At 41.4% G+C, this 14903-nt stretch overlaps 1 protein-coding gene across 1 annotated transcript in view; it reads right to left on the bottom strand.

The window, feature by feature from the left end:
• The window catches only part of ANAPC4 (anaphase promoting complex subunit 4), a 29672-nt gene extending 16797 nt beyond the window's left edge, over positions 1–12875 (bottom strand). The window contains exons 1-15 of the mRNA XM_025205575.1: positions 12855–12875; positions 11726–11911; positions 8763–8868; positions 7044–7176; positions 6178–6252; positions 6008–6034; positions 5869–5913; positions 4664–4748; positions 4282–4392; positions 3589–3672; positions 3274–3360; positions 3124–3165; positions 1845–1909; positions 1699–1741; positions 1533–1609 (exon numbers count right to left, since the gene is read on the bottom strand). Of these exons, the coding sequence (XP_025061360.1) occupies positions 1533–1609; positions 1699–1741; positions 1845–1909; positions 3124–3165; positions 3274–3360; positions 3589–3672; positions 4282–4392; positions 4664–4748; positions 5869–5913; positions 6008–6034; positions 6178–6252; positions 7044–7176; positions 8763–8868; positions 11726–11911; positions 12855–12875 (1187 nt within the window). The remainder of the gene's footprint in view (positions 1–1532; positions 1610–1698; positions 1742–1844; positions 1910–3123; positions 3166–3273; positions 3361–3588; positions 3673–4281; positions 4393–4663; positions 4749–5868; positions 5914–6007; positions 6035–6177; positions 6253–7043; positions 7177–8762; positions 8869–11725; positions 11912–12854) is intronic.
• Between the last annotated feature and the right edge of the window lie 2028 nt (positions 12876–14903).

Here is a 14903-nt window from a genome sequence, read left to right as displayed (position 1 = left end):
GAGAAAAGAGGATGAATGGCTCTTTATGCAAAAGAGCTGTATGATTGCTGAGGGCTTCAGTATAAAACTGAGACAGGCCTGTTCAAAGCGTCTAGGTTGGGGTCAGAGGGGACAGCAACAAATGTGATATGGATGTGGTGGGTGTCTACTATAGACCACCAGACCAGGAGGATGAAGTAGATGATGCTTTTTTCAAACAGCTAGCAAAAGTTTTCCCATCAGAGGCCCTGGTTCTCGTGGGGGACTTCAAAATCACCCTGACACCTGCTAGGAGAGCAATACGGCAGTGCACAAGCAATCCTGAAGAAGGATGTTTGTGCCCGAAAACTTGCAAAGAACTTTTTTCCAACTATTCATTTGGTCTAATAAAAGATACCACATCTACCCAAAGAACCTTGCCAGGCAATCCAGGAAGTTTTTTTGAGTGCTACGGACAACCACCTGGTGCAAATGTTGCGGAGGCCAACTAGGGGCAGTGCTCTTCTTGACCTGCTGCTTACAACCAGGGAATAATTGGTCGGGAATGTAGTTCAAGTACGACAAGCACAAAATTCTGCTCTTGGGACAGAACAATCCCATGCACTGGTAGAGGCTGGGGACTGACTGGCTAAGCAGGAGTTCTGCAGGAAAGTACTTGGGAGGTTGCAGCAGACAAGCTATGATCCAAAAGCATTCCCTTGTTGCAAAGGCAGCTAACAGCATACTGGTCTGCATTTGCAGGAGTATTGCCAGACTGAAGGAAGTGATTATTCCCCTCTATCCGGCACTGGTGAGGCCACATATAAAGTACTACATCCAGTTTTGGGCTCCCCACTACAGAAAGGATATGGACCAATTGGAAGACTTCAGCAGAGGGCAACAAAGTTAGGGGCCTGGGGAACATGGACTTATGAGGAGAGGCTGAGGGGCATGGACTTATGAGGAGAGGCTGAGGGAACTGAGCTTAGTTAGTCTGGGAAAGAGAAGATGGGGGGGCGGATTTTAATAATAGTCTTTAATAACACCTGAAGTACAGTTCCAAAGAGGATGGAGCTGAACTGTTCTCAAAGGTGGCAGATGACAGAACAAGGAGCAATGGTCTCAAGTTGCAGCAAGGGAAGTTTAGGGAAGATATTAGAAAAAACTCTCTCACTAGGAGGGTAGCAAAACACTGGAACAGGCTACCCAGAAAGGTTGTGGAATCTCCATCCTTTGAGGTTTTTAAGACCCAGCTAGGCAAAGCTTTGGCTGGGATGGTATAGCTGGGGATGGTTATGCTTTGAGCAGGGACTAGAGGACCTCTTAAGGTTCAACCCCAATTTTCTATGAATCTATGAGCAGAAGGGCAAGATCCTCTAACCAGACACCTCCAGGTCTTAAGCCAGCAGAAACATTTTCCATGACTACAATAAAAAGTGCTGCAATACCTGTGCTTCAATATGCCTAAAACATGCAGAACTACTAGTTGTGACTGCTAGCTCTTTTTAACAAATATAGAGCAACATATTTATGACATTTTATATCTGTAATCCATTAGATGTTGTATGACATACCTCTGCAAGTGACTTATGACTAACTTTTGTATACTGGAGTAGGAAGACTCTATGGACTGACCAAGCTTTTTTAAACCCTGACAGAAGAGACATCGCATTAAAGTATGTAAAAACAGTGTCATAAGGTACTGAAACATCATTTGAAAACTATAAAGATGAACCATACCTTCACTGTTAGTTGGTTCATTAATAGTGCTTGAAGTTCAGGGCTAAGTGGGGAAGAAAAAAAAATCAAGTATTTTTTTCTTTTATCAGACTATTCATTTACAACGTTGAAGTATAATTCAATTTAGGAATATAAACAACAACTACCTTGCTTTTCCCCACAGCAGCAGCTGCATAAATTCATCCTGAACAGATGTGGTTGTGTTCTTTTCCTGTCAGTCAAAATTAATGAAATAAATAGAATTGTATCTAAATCATAAGTTTACTGTTATATTTAAAGACATCTAATTTAGAATACACACAAACAAAACACTTCATAGAATACTAAAAATAGATTCGGAATCATTGCAAATTCAATGACTAAAATAAAAATAAGTTATTATTTCTAAATTTTCCCCAGCAAAGAGAGTTCTGAGCATTATTTTAAAACCTACAATTACAAAACAAATTTTCATTCTTTTTTTTTAAATTAAAGTCTAACAACTACTGCAAAACTTTAATCACTCAATGGTATCTAGGTCCTGGCTCCATTATGAACGTTTTGCTCTACTTGTTTACTTGAAGTAGATGACAGGCTCCAAGTGCTGCTTTCCGAAAGCTACAGTAGTTACAACAGGAGGGCTTAATTCCCCAGGAATATTCATTTATTAGAAAAATAAGTTAAGCCACTCAGAAATCAAGAGCTTCAAACATAATGCTGAAGTTATGTATTTTCATGGAATGGGTAGCTTACTGTCAAGAGCAATATATTCAATGGGTTAAAGAAGGGGTGTCAAACATATGGTCCAATGGCCAGATCTAGCCCACAGAGCTGCTCTGTCCAGCCTGCTGGGCAGCCAACAGGCCACTAGAAGCTAGAGGTGTTGCCTGCTGAAAAACCCAGGACCATTGGGCCCTGGTGGACATGGAGATCTGCAGCAGGAGGGCAAACAAGGACTGATACAACTCTAGTCGTCCCCCAGCCATTTCGCCTATTGCCACCACTGCTGCCCCAGCTCCTCAGCTGCCAGCCCTGCTGCTGCTGTGTGCCTCATACCAGATCTGGAGTTAGAACTGTTGCCACTATGTGCTCTGTGTCAGAGTGGGAGCTGCTGCCAAGGCATGAAATGTGTCAGCAGCAGTAGCTCCACTTCTGGCATGTGGCAGCAGCTAGAGTTGCTATTGCATGCATAGGGAGGGGGCTGGAACTGCAAACACCTCCTGAGTCACCCTGTGCTGGATTCGGCCTAGAAGGAGCCCTATGGTCCAATCCGACTCTGAACAGGGGTGAGTCTGACACCCTGGGTTAGAGGATGCAAATCTAATGAGAAAGCCACTAATGGTACAAGCCACAACTACAGCATGATGCTGAATCCATTAAACTAACGAAAACAAAACAAATCAGTATTATGGGAATGTAAAGACACAGGACAAAATCACTAAATACCTTAAATGGTGCTTTTAACCTCAAAGAACTTGCTTCTTTAATCTACAGAGGATATTATGCAGAGCAACTATGCATCAGAACCAAAATATGTAATAGCTTTGTCATATACATGAATTTTCCACCTTCCCCAAATAATTCCCTATACAATACCTGGACAAATTTGGTTAGACGCGAATCCATCTGCATCAAAATTTCTTCCCATGCTTCACACATGCAGGTCAGTGACAATTTTATATACTACAATACAAACATTTTAAAAGTTAGTCTTGTCTCCTTAAAATCAATATTAATATTTTTCACTAAACAGTCGATCATGCTAACATGCATTTAAATCTTAAGCTATATTTCTAAATCAGTGCTCTGTATTAACTTAGAATCCCCTTATGTCTCTTATCAGAAGAGTGCTTCACATTACCAAACCTGTAAGAACTGTAGTATTAAAAAGAAGTCACAACAAAACTTTACCTGTAGCAGAGTAGAAATATGAGTAAACTTTCTGGCCATTCGAGTTACTTCGGGTAAATAGGTTGACAGTAGACTGGTATCCAGCTATAACATGAAAGACAATTATTGTTAGATATATGTCTCTCTTCTCTGTAATGATAAACCTGGATCATGTGTATCGAAGAAAAAAAAAAAAAGAAACTTCACAAAGAATTGAGAATTTTACATTAATTTCTCTCTCTCACCTAACCTTAGAACATTCAATAATTCAACATGTTTTAATATACCTATGCCAATATTCATATATCGTCTGGAAAATTTGTGACCAGTGTTTTTAATACATTGCGACTGACAGCCAAAATATGAGCGATACCAAGTTTTTATGTACTATCATTAAAGTACATCATAAAGTATATCATAACGCCAAATTAGCAACCTGAGTTCCTATAATAGTATACCTAGTATAACTTCTCAGACACCTCCTAGCTTTAATACTATCCCAGTTACAGCAATCAGAATTTAAGTAAACAGGAAGAACCTAAAAACTAAAAAGATGAACATTACAGAAGCTGGAAATAAAGTAATGTATAGTTATGGCAAATCAGAAACAGGCATGTGTGCTAGAATTGTCCGATACTAGTGAAAAAATAAGCAGTATTTTAAAAAGAATATTTCAAAAGTCACTTTTGTGTTTTCAGTCTGCATTTTATTTACCTGAAAATACATCATCTCCAAAGGACCATCTGAGGAATTTTGCATCTCTGCAATGACCGATAGTGATTTCAAATCACTAGACAAACACAACCCCCGACAAGAACCTGTCACCTGAAAAAGTCCAAGTTTAAGACGATGAAATATCACATATCTTCTTGGTGGGTAAGTACATACAGTGCGCTAGCATATTTATCAACAGAAAATTTTCTGGCAGAATAAAAAATTCACTATATCAGCAATAAAAAGAGACAACTTTGCAACTTTAACACTTCAGCTTTGCTATGTTTAACAGAGGATCTATTGCACACAAAGTTGAATTCCAAAGCAATGTTTAAACTCACTCATAATTTGTGGTACTTTAAGAAATGAAAGTAAAACATACCCCTGTTACTGTTGCAATCTTGAACATCCCATAAGCATAAACCTCAATAAAACCAGAGTTTCCACCAAGAACGAGGGCATTAAGCCTAGTAATAAATAAAGTATCTAAATCAATCAGTCCAATTAACCAAAAAGAAAAGCCTGTAAGGCAATAGTTAGTTTCCACTGCATTTGAATACCTTTTTCCCCAAAATGTCACGCTTAAAAGTAAAGCTCACATTAAGAATTTTGATTTTTGTATGTAGCTGTCATTACAAAAAAGATCAAAGGCAACTTTAAAACAGTTTCAACAGAAATTAAAAGATACAAAGTTACTAATTCTAATGTCACTAAATATTAGCTATTTTATATGCAAACAGAATAATTATCAATCCACTTTCTTAAAGGTAGACTACAACATATTTATTCTTTTAAAACTACTCTTTTATTCAGCTAATTTTAAACTAACTGCTATTCTGTGGTAGTCAAGCGGCACTGCTTAGTTCAAATACAAAGACGATGAAAATTTAAATTAAATATAGCATCCAAGAACAGCCACCAATGTTAACAGCACTGGAAAAGAGAAAATCATCCAGGGGATAGATCCTTGGACTGAGATTGAATAGGCTTGCATGCTCTTCACATCCTGACGCTACTCATTGTGATATCTTGGGCAACTTATTTCATCTCCTTGTGCTCATTTCCTCCCTAATCTTGTCTGCCTTTTTACAATCTTAAGTCTTTGGGGCTCAGAGTTGTCTCATATTATTATAGTACCTAAAACAAAGGAATCCTAATGTAGTATTTTAAGTAACTGTAACATTCAACAGTAATGTAGAATTAGCCATTATAGCTTTATGTGCATCTTTACATTTAGTTTGAGGCTCTGCAGTCACAAGGGAGCACAGAATGTAGATAGATGCCCTCACAGTTTGGTCAGCAGGTAATGCTTTCTGGTTTAGCTTAACATCTTTTTAACTCAAGAAAAAAGAAAACTGTAGGAGATTCAACTCCTTCCAAGTTAAGGTGAACAAAGTTCCCACTTTATTTTTATGAGCCTCACAGAACCCTCTAATAAAAAAAGGAAAGATTTGACTTCTTTTCATTATTTTTAAGCACACAATATAGAAACACTCCCCATTTCTGTAGGTTATCACCAAATAAATGGATTTAAAGTAATTTTTAACCAAACACTCCACTATTTTATAGATCTCAAAGAATATTTACCTTACATCCCCTAGCAGTTTCATAATTTCATCTGATTTTTCTTCACTGAAAGCATAAAAATATGTTTAGAACAAGTTATAGACATTCATATGACTCTTAAAAAAAATAAAGACAGAAATAAAAAACCATGAGTTCTTACCTGAAGATTTTTGCAGTGGTGCTATAGCTAAATTAAAGAACAAAGTAAAAATGTGAGAAAACGAGTGCTCATTTACTCCATAACAGGTGCAGAGTATTAAATATGACAAGTCAAAAAGATGACAGCACTTGAAACATGCAGTTTTACAGGCTTGTTAATCTAAAACTTACTTTTTTGGCAGTGCAGGTAATTTAGGCAGAAGAAGATTCGACTCATCCTCAGCATTATAAAATGAGGTAAGGACACTGAAAAAGAAAAAGTGATTAAGAACTGTTTGTCTTTGTTGCCAAAATGAAAAGAGGAAAACCACAATAAATATTTTTTTCCAATTCCAGATTGATGTTTAGACTCAAGATGTCACATTTATATTGCTAGTTTGCCACTTAATTTTAAAAACCTGTCTTCTTAGTTTTCCATTTCTCCAAACAGGAAGGTTAAGCTGGTATGTGCCAATTCAGTGGTTTGCCCCCCGACCTTCTATTACTTAGTTTTTATAGTACTGTTGAGATGCCCTAGTCATAAACCAGGACCCCACTGTGTACTATACAACCACAGACCAAAGAAATAACTGCTCCTTTCCTAAAGCTCACTGAAGTCAGTCAAAAAGGACGCTTCAAAGTATAATCCAAAGTCTTAATTACAACCTCTTTGGGGGTTGACATATGCTTACAGATGTAGCAGATGACAGTGAGTTAGAGGTAGCAATTATGAAAGTTAACAATAACTGACAAATCTAAATAAATAATCTGTAATATTACCTATATATGGACGCACAAGGTCCTTTTAAGGGTGCTCTTCTTTTTATAACTTATAAAACTACAGAAATATTATAATTAGCATGTCATTTTTATAAGTATATTTAAAAATAATCTATAATAAAAGGATTTTTTATGACGTACCCAGAAAACTTACTGATCTTCAAGATAAAGTTACACTTTTCCTGCTTAACCACTATAATTTATATTATATATAAATTATTGATAGGGTGATATTATACTATACATGTATATTTAATTGCAGAGTTCCTTAGAGCTACCTGCTTTCTTCAGTTACTTCCATCCAATGCATGTAAGTAATAGGAGCATCCACTGAGAAAGAGTGCAAGCTTTCAGGTTTTTCTACATCACATAGGATGACCCGCTTAGTATCAGCCAGCCCAAAAGCTAAAACTAGAGGAAAACAGTATAAAGTTAAACAACTTGCATTTTCAAATTTCAATGTTAATACTTTGAATGAGCCTTACATACTTTAAAACAGTGGTTCTCAACCTTTTCTGTACCAGGACCCATTTGTGAACATCAATGGCCAGTGCCCAACCCAGTGCCCCTTATTCCTGACCTACTACCCTCCACCTGCAGGCTCAGTGTGTGAGGTTCAAAATTTCAAATTTCAATATATCTGAAACAGTGAACAATTAGGAAGTACTTTATGAAATTTATTAATGGCTAATTTATACCAATTTATTTTGTGTCAATGTCTGTAATCTTAAGAACTAGTTCCAAAAAAAAGATACGCACATAAAACAGGCATCTAAAGTCTGCCTTTCTCCCAAGTACAGAACTGTAATTAAAAAACTCTGCTCAGCAGCCACCTAACACTCACAATGCTTAAATCTCGTTAGCTGTCTCCCCTTTTGCCTGAAAGTATTTGCAGATCAGCATGCCCAGAACTGCTACAACCTGAACAGACAGGAACCCAACTCCTAACTAACTCCATTGCGACCCACAACCTAGGCACAGCAATGCAGACATCACCCAAGGGGTCTAATCCAGTAGGCACACACTGCTTTACTGGGTCCCCCACAAAAGGAAGCTTAAATTGCTTAATTCCTAAAATGCACCTGGAAGAGGTAGTAGTGGTGCATCCACAACTCCCACCTCCCAAGAGAATGTCCAACCACCAGGCCATAAGCTTAAATGGATACCTCCTTTTTCAAAACAGAACCATGATGCAACATTAGAACGCAAGATCCATGAGGCCAGCAAGACAGAATCCAAGAGGGAGATTGACTGTGTCCTAAATGCAGGGGTTTTCAACCTTTTTTAAGGAGTGTACCCCTTTTAGTGGCAGCGGCTGGACTGACAGAGGACAGGACTTGCACACAGCAGCAGGTGGTGGCAGCCACTGCCGCTGCTAAGAGTCCCCCCTCCCTGCCCCCCATCTGGCTGGCTGGGTGGCACCTGTGCAGCCTGGCAGAGGGGAGCTGCTGCCCTCATGCCGCCCAGCTCTGCTCCTGGGAGGCAGCAGTGCAGGGTGGTGGGTGGCAGCACTCCGTCCCCACCCGCCCACACATATCCCCTAGCACCTTTCCAACTACCCCCGGAGGTACGCGTACCCCCAGTTGACAACCCCTTGCCTAGTGGTTAGAGCTTACTTGAGATGAGAAAGTTTTGAATTCTGGCTCTTGCTCCCACAATTATTTCAGGTTTTTTTCATTGACTATTTAGTGTAAAATGCATGAACAGTGATGGAGCATGGAACAGAACCCACAGCCATCTCCTTTCCTGCCAACAGGCATCCTAACCATTAGGATGCAGTCAGGCTCCCCACCCCATGCTCTGTTTCTGGCACCATGAATCTTGCATTACTTTCTGCAGTGTGGCTCAGCTTCTGCAGGGGTGAAGAATGCATCTTCCCCGATCACTAACTGATAGCCAGACGATAAGAAAATAAGTGTTGCTATGCTTCCTAAAGTTATCCACCGATTCCCAACAACATTTTTACAGCAGCTGAAGACATCATGATTTTATATTACTTTTGCCATCTGGTCTCCAAGCAAGGGCTGTCACTTCTTTTCCTGTGTTTTCATTTGGTGGCAAACTCCAGACTCGTTGAAAATTTGCTAGTCGGTGAAGTAAAACCTGAAAAAAAAAGCTTGAATTTAGTCAAAGAAAGCACATTTTTCTTTTAACTGAATCTTGTAATCCAGAAACTAAAGAATCACTTTCTATTGGGCTAAAACAAATCCTGTATCCAGTAGGCACACTGTATCCTGAATGTTCCTATCAAAAGTCCAGTTATTTTCCATAGTTTGAGAGCATACTCTTTACTATGAAGCAATGAAAGTAAACTGTGCTGTGTAGTCTTGAAGACTGTAATCAAAATGAGAGCTTCCATTCCAACTTAGATAGAAACTGTAGTATGGAAACATTACAGTTGAACATCCTATCCTTGGATGCCCAAGAATATCATCACAGAGGTCAACTGTCAGATGATTACATGATTAGCTTAGAAAGTGGAGGAGCAAGGGTAAGTGGAGATGAAAGGACATGGGGAAGAAGCAGCTAAAATGACAAGTTAGATAAGCTATTAGGCCTGATGACATCCCTCCTAAAGCATTTAAGGAAATGGCTGAAGTAACTGTCGTCTTTCAGAATTCATGAAAATCAAGTGAGCCCCCCCCAAAAATGGAAAAATATGGTGCCTATCTTTTAAAAAAGTGAAAGAGATTCTGGGAACTACAGACCAGTCAATCTAAATTTTATGATCCTGGAGGGTATCTTCAAATAATTAATTTGTAATTACCTGGGGGGATAACAAGATAAGTAATAGCCACCATAGATCTGTTCAGAGAAAATAATTCCTTAATAAAGTGATGGGACCTGTAGACAGGGGAAAGGGGAGTGGGGGCAGCAGAGGGTTTGATAAAGCTCAACGCTAATAAGGTGCTGGACACCATCATCCACAAGCTCATACATAAACTAAATACAAGATGGATGTATAACTGGTTAGATAATCATGATTAAGAAGTACTTGCTGGAATATTGCATCCAATTCTGGGCTCCACAATATTAAAAGGATGTGGAAAAGCTAGAGAGAGTCCAGAGGAGAGCCACGCACATGATTAGAGGGCAAGAGAACAGGCCTTATGAAGAGAGGCTGTGAACCATGGGACTCTTCAACCTGGAAAAGCGCAGGCTCAAGATCTGGGGGAATGCCTGTTCACCAGAGCTCCCCAAGGGATGACAAGGTCAAACCGTCACAAACTCCTCCAAGACCACTTCAGGCTGGACATAAGGAAGAACTTCTTTACTGCCCGAGCCCCCAAGGCCTGGAACAGACTGCCACTAGAGGTGGTGCAAGCACCTACTCTGGACTCCTTTAAGAGACATTTGGACATTTATCTTGCTAGGTTTTTTTGACCCGAGCTGACTTCCTGCCCCTGGGACACAGGACTGGACTTGATGATCTCCCAAGGTCCCTTCCAGCCCTAATGTCTATGAAATCTATGAAGAACAATAATCAGTGGTTCTAAACCAAAACTGAAAAAGGAATCAAGTGGTGTTTCCCAAGGGTCTGTCCTGGGTCCAGTACTGTTCAGTCTCTTTATTAATGATACAGAAGGCAGGACTGAATGTACATTTGTAGTTACGGACACCACCAAGCTGGGTGGGACTTAAGCACTTTGAAGGACAGAATTAAGATTCAAAATAGCCTTGCTCAGTTGGAACAAAAGTCCTGAAATAAACTGGAACAAATTCAGTGAGAACAAGTACAAAGAACTAAATGTAGGTTGGGAGAGTCAAGTGCACAAATACAACACAGGGAGTCACGGCCTTTCCTGAAGTACTTCAGCCTGGATCAGAAGTTGGAGTCAACAGTGTTACTGCTGCAACCCGCTCTCCCTGCAGTAATGGGTTGTATTAAAAGGAGAGCTGTATGCAAGTCAATTAGGGAATGACAATTACTCCCCGGTGTCTATACATCACAGGACAGGAAGCAATGAGCTTAAACTGAAACCAAGAAAATGTAAGTTGAATTCGAGGGAAAACTTTATAACCATGAAAATGGGTAGGCACTGGAACAATCACAGAGAGAGACTAGATCTCTGCAGTGGAGGCCTTTTCACTTCAGGCTGACAAACATTTGCCTGGCACTATCCTGCCCTGAGCAACAGGTTGAACTGCATGGTCTACTGAGGTCCCTCTATTTTTCTATGATCATCTAGAAAATTAAGTTAAAACAATGGTTCCCAATCTGTGGTACGGGTACCACCAGCAGTACGCAGACAACGTGTCAGTGGTGCGCATTAACAGGTTTATTATAATTCCTTTATATGACAAAAACTTGCTGGTGGTACTTAAGATTGTATCGTTTTAAATTGGTGGTGCGCAACCCGTCAGAGCCTGGGGACCGCTGGCTCCAGTGCCGCCACAGCACTGTTTGCTTTCAGCGCCCAGTTGGTCTAATGAAAGGTATCATTTTGGAACCAAGAGCTCAAGTTTTTTGTATTTCTTGTCTCAAAACTTCAGGTGGAGATGAACTTTGACACATGGGTGAAACCACAGGCCAAGTTGGACACCCTGCTGGGCAGCACTAGTCCCTAGCAGTTCCAGGAAGGTGAACCTGTCAGCCGGCACCGTGGCCCCACGCACTGTACTGCCTGCAGACGAAGACGACCCCCTCCCCAACATTTAACACGGGTAGTGGCGGGGCAGGCGGCTGCTGTGGCTCAGGATCGGAGCTGCCCGCCCTGCACCCGCCATTTCCCCCCTGCAGCCGCTTCCCTCCCGCGCAGCCTCCTCGCCTCTCCCCGGCTGCAGTCCGCGGCTGAGCAGAGCAGAGCACAGCCCGGCCCGTGGCGACAGAGGCCGCAGCCAGCGAGCTGAGGCTGTGTTGGGCTGGAGCCGGGTGAGGACCAGGCGCCAGGGCAGGGAGGGGGCTTGAGCTGCCGCACGGGAGAGGCCCAGGGCGGGGAAACGCCGTGGCCGCGCTTACCTCCCCGGCGCGGTTGGCGAGCGCGATAAGGTCCCGCTTGGGGGACGAGCGCGTGTCCCCGGGGCTCCGCTTCCAGCGGACGGAGCTGGCTCCGGGCTCCGCCTGCTCGGGGACGCGGCAGCCGCCAGGGAAAGCCACTCCCCGGCCCCGGCCTGACTGCGGGTCCTGGCTGCTCGCTCCAGGGCCCTGCACATAAAATGAACCGTTGCAAACAGCAGCAGTTCACCTGAGCAAAACCCGGACGCTTGCTAAACAAAATTTTTCCCTAACTTGAAGCTGGTCTAATAAAAGATATCACATTCACCCCAAGAACCTCGTCTGCCCTGTCCTGAGCCCGACAACGCTGCAACCAAACCTTGCTGCACACCTTTAACTCTCCTATGGAATACCAACTTTCGTTTCTCCCCAGGAGAACTTGTACAGTCTTTTCTCCTATGCCTAAAGAAGGGTGTTTGTGCCCAAAAGCTTGCAATGAAAGATTTTGGTGTGGCTTTTTTGCAAAAATCTAGTTGGTCTAATAAAAGAGATCGCCTCTCCCACCAGTCCCCATACACTTATACACAGACAGTTGCAGAACTTACGCCTGCGCCTCCAGAAATGTAACACACCTCATCCAGCGCGCTGAAGGCCGGACAGACAATATGCAGGAGCAACCAAACAACTGAGCTCCAGAATGAAACAGCGGAAATCTGTCAAAGACAAAAATACCCAAGGACCTGTGGGTGCGCACATCTCACAAGACACCCGCTCTCTCTCCAATCTCTCACTTCTAGTCCTCAAAGGGAATTTACAAAGCACCTTTGGTAGAGGAGCCAGTGAACTTCATGAATGACTGGATAGAAAAAATAATGGACTAAATATAGGCAGACAGGGTTCTTTGGGTGTATCTTTTATTAGACCAACTTAAATAGTTGGGACAAATTTTATAGCAAGCTTTTGGGTTTAAAAGCCCTTCATCAGGCTGAGGAAGCCTCTGCAGTTGGTGTGCGCTATTCCTGGTTGGATTGAACCCTGGACTAAATACAGACATCGGATTGATGGCACATTATAACCTGCCTGCCGTCTCATAACCCCTCTACATTTTACTAGCAGCAGTCAACATTTCCCTCTTCCCCTCCCCACCACCTACCTGTCCGACACACGTTTGCATTTTCACTGACCTCAATTTTGCATATTGGCTTCTGTTCCACCCTGGACACAAAACACCAGCAGACTCTCTCTATACCCAAAGAAGGGTGTTTGTGCCCAAAAGCTTGCAAAGAACAATTTTTCTGATTATTGAGTTGGTCTAATAAAAGATGTATTAACCCAAAGAACCTTATCTGAGAGACATACGTGCACATTCAGACAGACACATGCACAACTTTGGACGGTTCAAGTCTTGTGTAAAACGTTTTACAAAAATTGATATTGTATTTTTTGATCTTCCAGCATTTCGTAGTAGTAAGATCACATGCGGCACTGGCTCAGTGCAGACACCAAACTATGCTTTTGCATGTATTGATTAGGATGACAAATCGTCCTCAGCGTGTTCTGCAGTCCCTTCTGGTGCAATTCCTGTTTTTTGAGTATGTATTTACCTGTGTCTAAAGCAGCAAAAAGTTGGAACCTCTTTTCACTGCTGGGAAGAGAATAGGATGAAGGCATGAGGCATTTACCCAAATTCAAGTTCACATTGAATTTGAGGTGACACCCCCCTCCCCGTTTAGGTTCTATACACAGAAAATGTATAAATGTGTTATAATTTCCCCTGTATAAAATCTAATTATTGGAGGATCATCTTAAATTCATCCCCACCACTGCAACATGAAAAGCAATGGTAGCAGGACTTGGAGTAGGGGTCAGGCAACAGGGGAGACAGTGGGGGTGTAGACAATACAGTGGCAGGGAGTGGGAGAGTCCACATATTCGGGTTTTCCTGGACGTCTTCTTTTTGGATCCTTCGATCTCCGCTCGGGCGTTTTTTTCAAATATGAACAAATGTCTGGGATTGTGCTCTGCTAGTCCTTTTTCAACATCAGTGCTGGTAGAACTGCATTTCCCAGCTTGCCCTTGTAGCATTCTTTTACTAGAGATCCAGGTTTTCCATGTGCTGTGGAAAAACCTGGATTTTCCTTTTTAGAGAAACCTAGGCTTTTCCCCTTGCAGGCTAGCAGCCATCCAGCCTACAAGGACCTGCTTGGAATGACTGGAGACACATGCACACAGCATAGAGCCATGCGTGGCCAGCATAGAGCCAGGCAGGGTGGTCAGCGCAGCGATGGCAGCTGGATGCAGGTAAGTCTATGGGTAGTGGGGGTTGGAGGGGCAGGGCTGGCAGGGATGTGTGGTGTGGAGGGGGATGGGGGGGCATACCTGGTGGTACCAGGGGAAGGTGGCTGGGCACCTGAAACTAAGAAAATATGACATGGAAGCATAAAATAGAGTACACAGTTATCTACCAGGTCTTCCTAATGTTTCAGTCCTAAAGAGCCAATACAGGTCTGAAGTAATAAAATAGATGTTTCACTTATTCATGACTAACTGAATTATTATTAATACTAATAATAGTAAAATACCTTTAATGCTGGTGAAGATATACAAAAGAGAAAAACACCCCTCCAATGAATCTGCAGCAATTGCACTACATCATCTTTTAAAATTATAAATAGAACACAGTTGACATGAAATTCACTGAGTCTTAAAGAGTCATCTTAGTTATGACTATTTTTTCTCTATTCATTTCATATATGTTTCAATCACAGTATCCAAGAAACAGCAAGATGACCTAGGTCTGAAAATTAATAGAGGAACTGCTCTTGGTACATTCCTTAAAAAAAATTAAGTATTTCTCTGAAAGGCTGTGTATTGTGGCTTGGCAGGTAGGAGTTTGTTGTAGCTAAGTATTGTAACATGTTTGGTTTGAATTAAAAAACCTATATAGTTATAAAATACATTCTTGTCATTGCATTTTATTTATTATTTAGTTTTCATTTTGTTTTTACATGACATTCACACATTTAGGGCAACATCAAGAATAATTTGGGCAAGCTGGCCTTGAAGCTCAGCCTCCATCACCATTAGCCAGTGAAAAGATTACAAGTTAAAGTTTAGTTATTAAAATTCTCTTTATAAATGAAAATAAATAAAGACATTTGGTTCAGCTTATAATAAAGTATTATAAAATCTGAGCAGGAAT

The sequence above is a fragment of the Alligator sinensis genome, unplaced genomic scaffold (genome assembly GCF_000455745.1).
Source record: "Alligator sinensis unplaced genomic scaffold, ASM45574v1 scaffold745_1, whole genome shotgun sequence".
NCBI classification, from domain to species: domain Eukaryota; kingdom Metazoa; phylum Chordata; order Crocodylia; family Alligatoridae; genus Alligator; species Alligator sinensis.
This window is presented reverse-complemented; position numbering and strand designations above follow the sequence as displayed.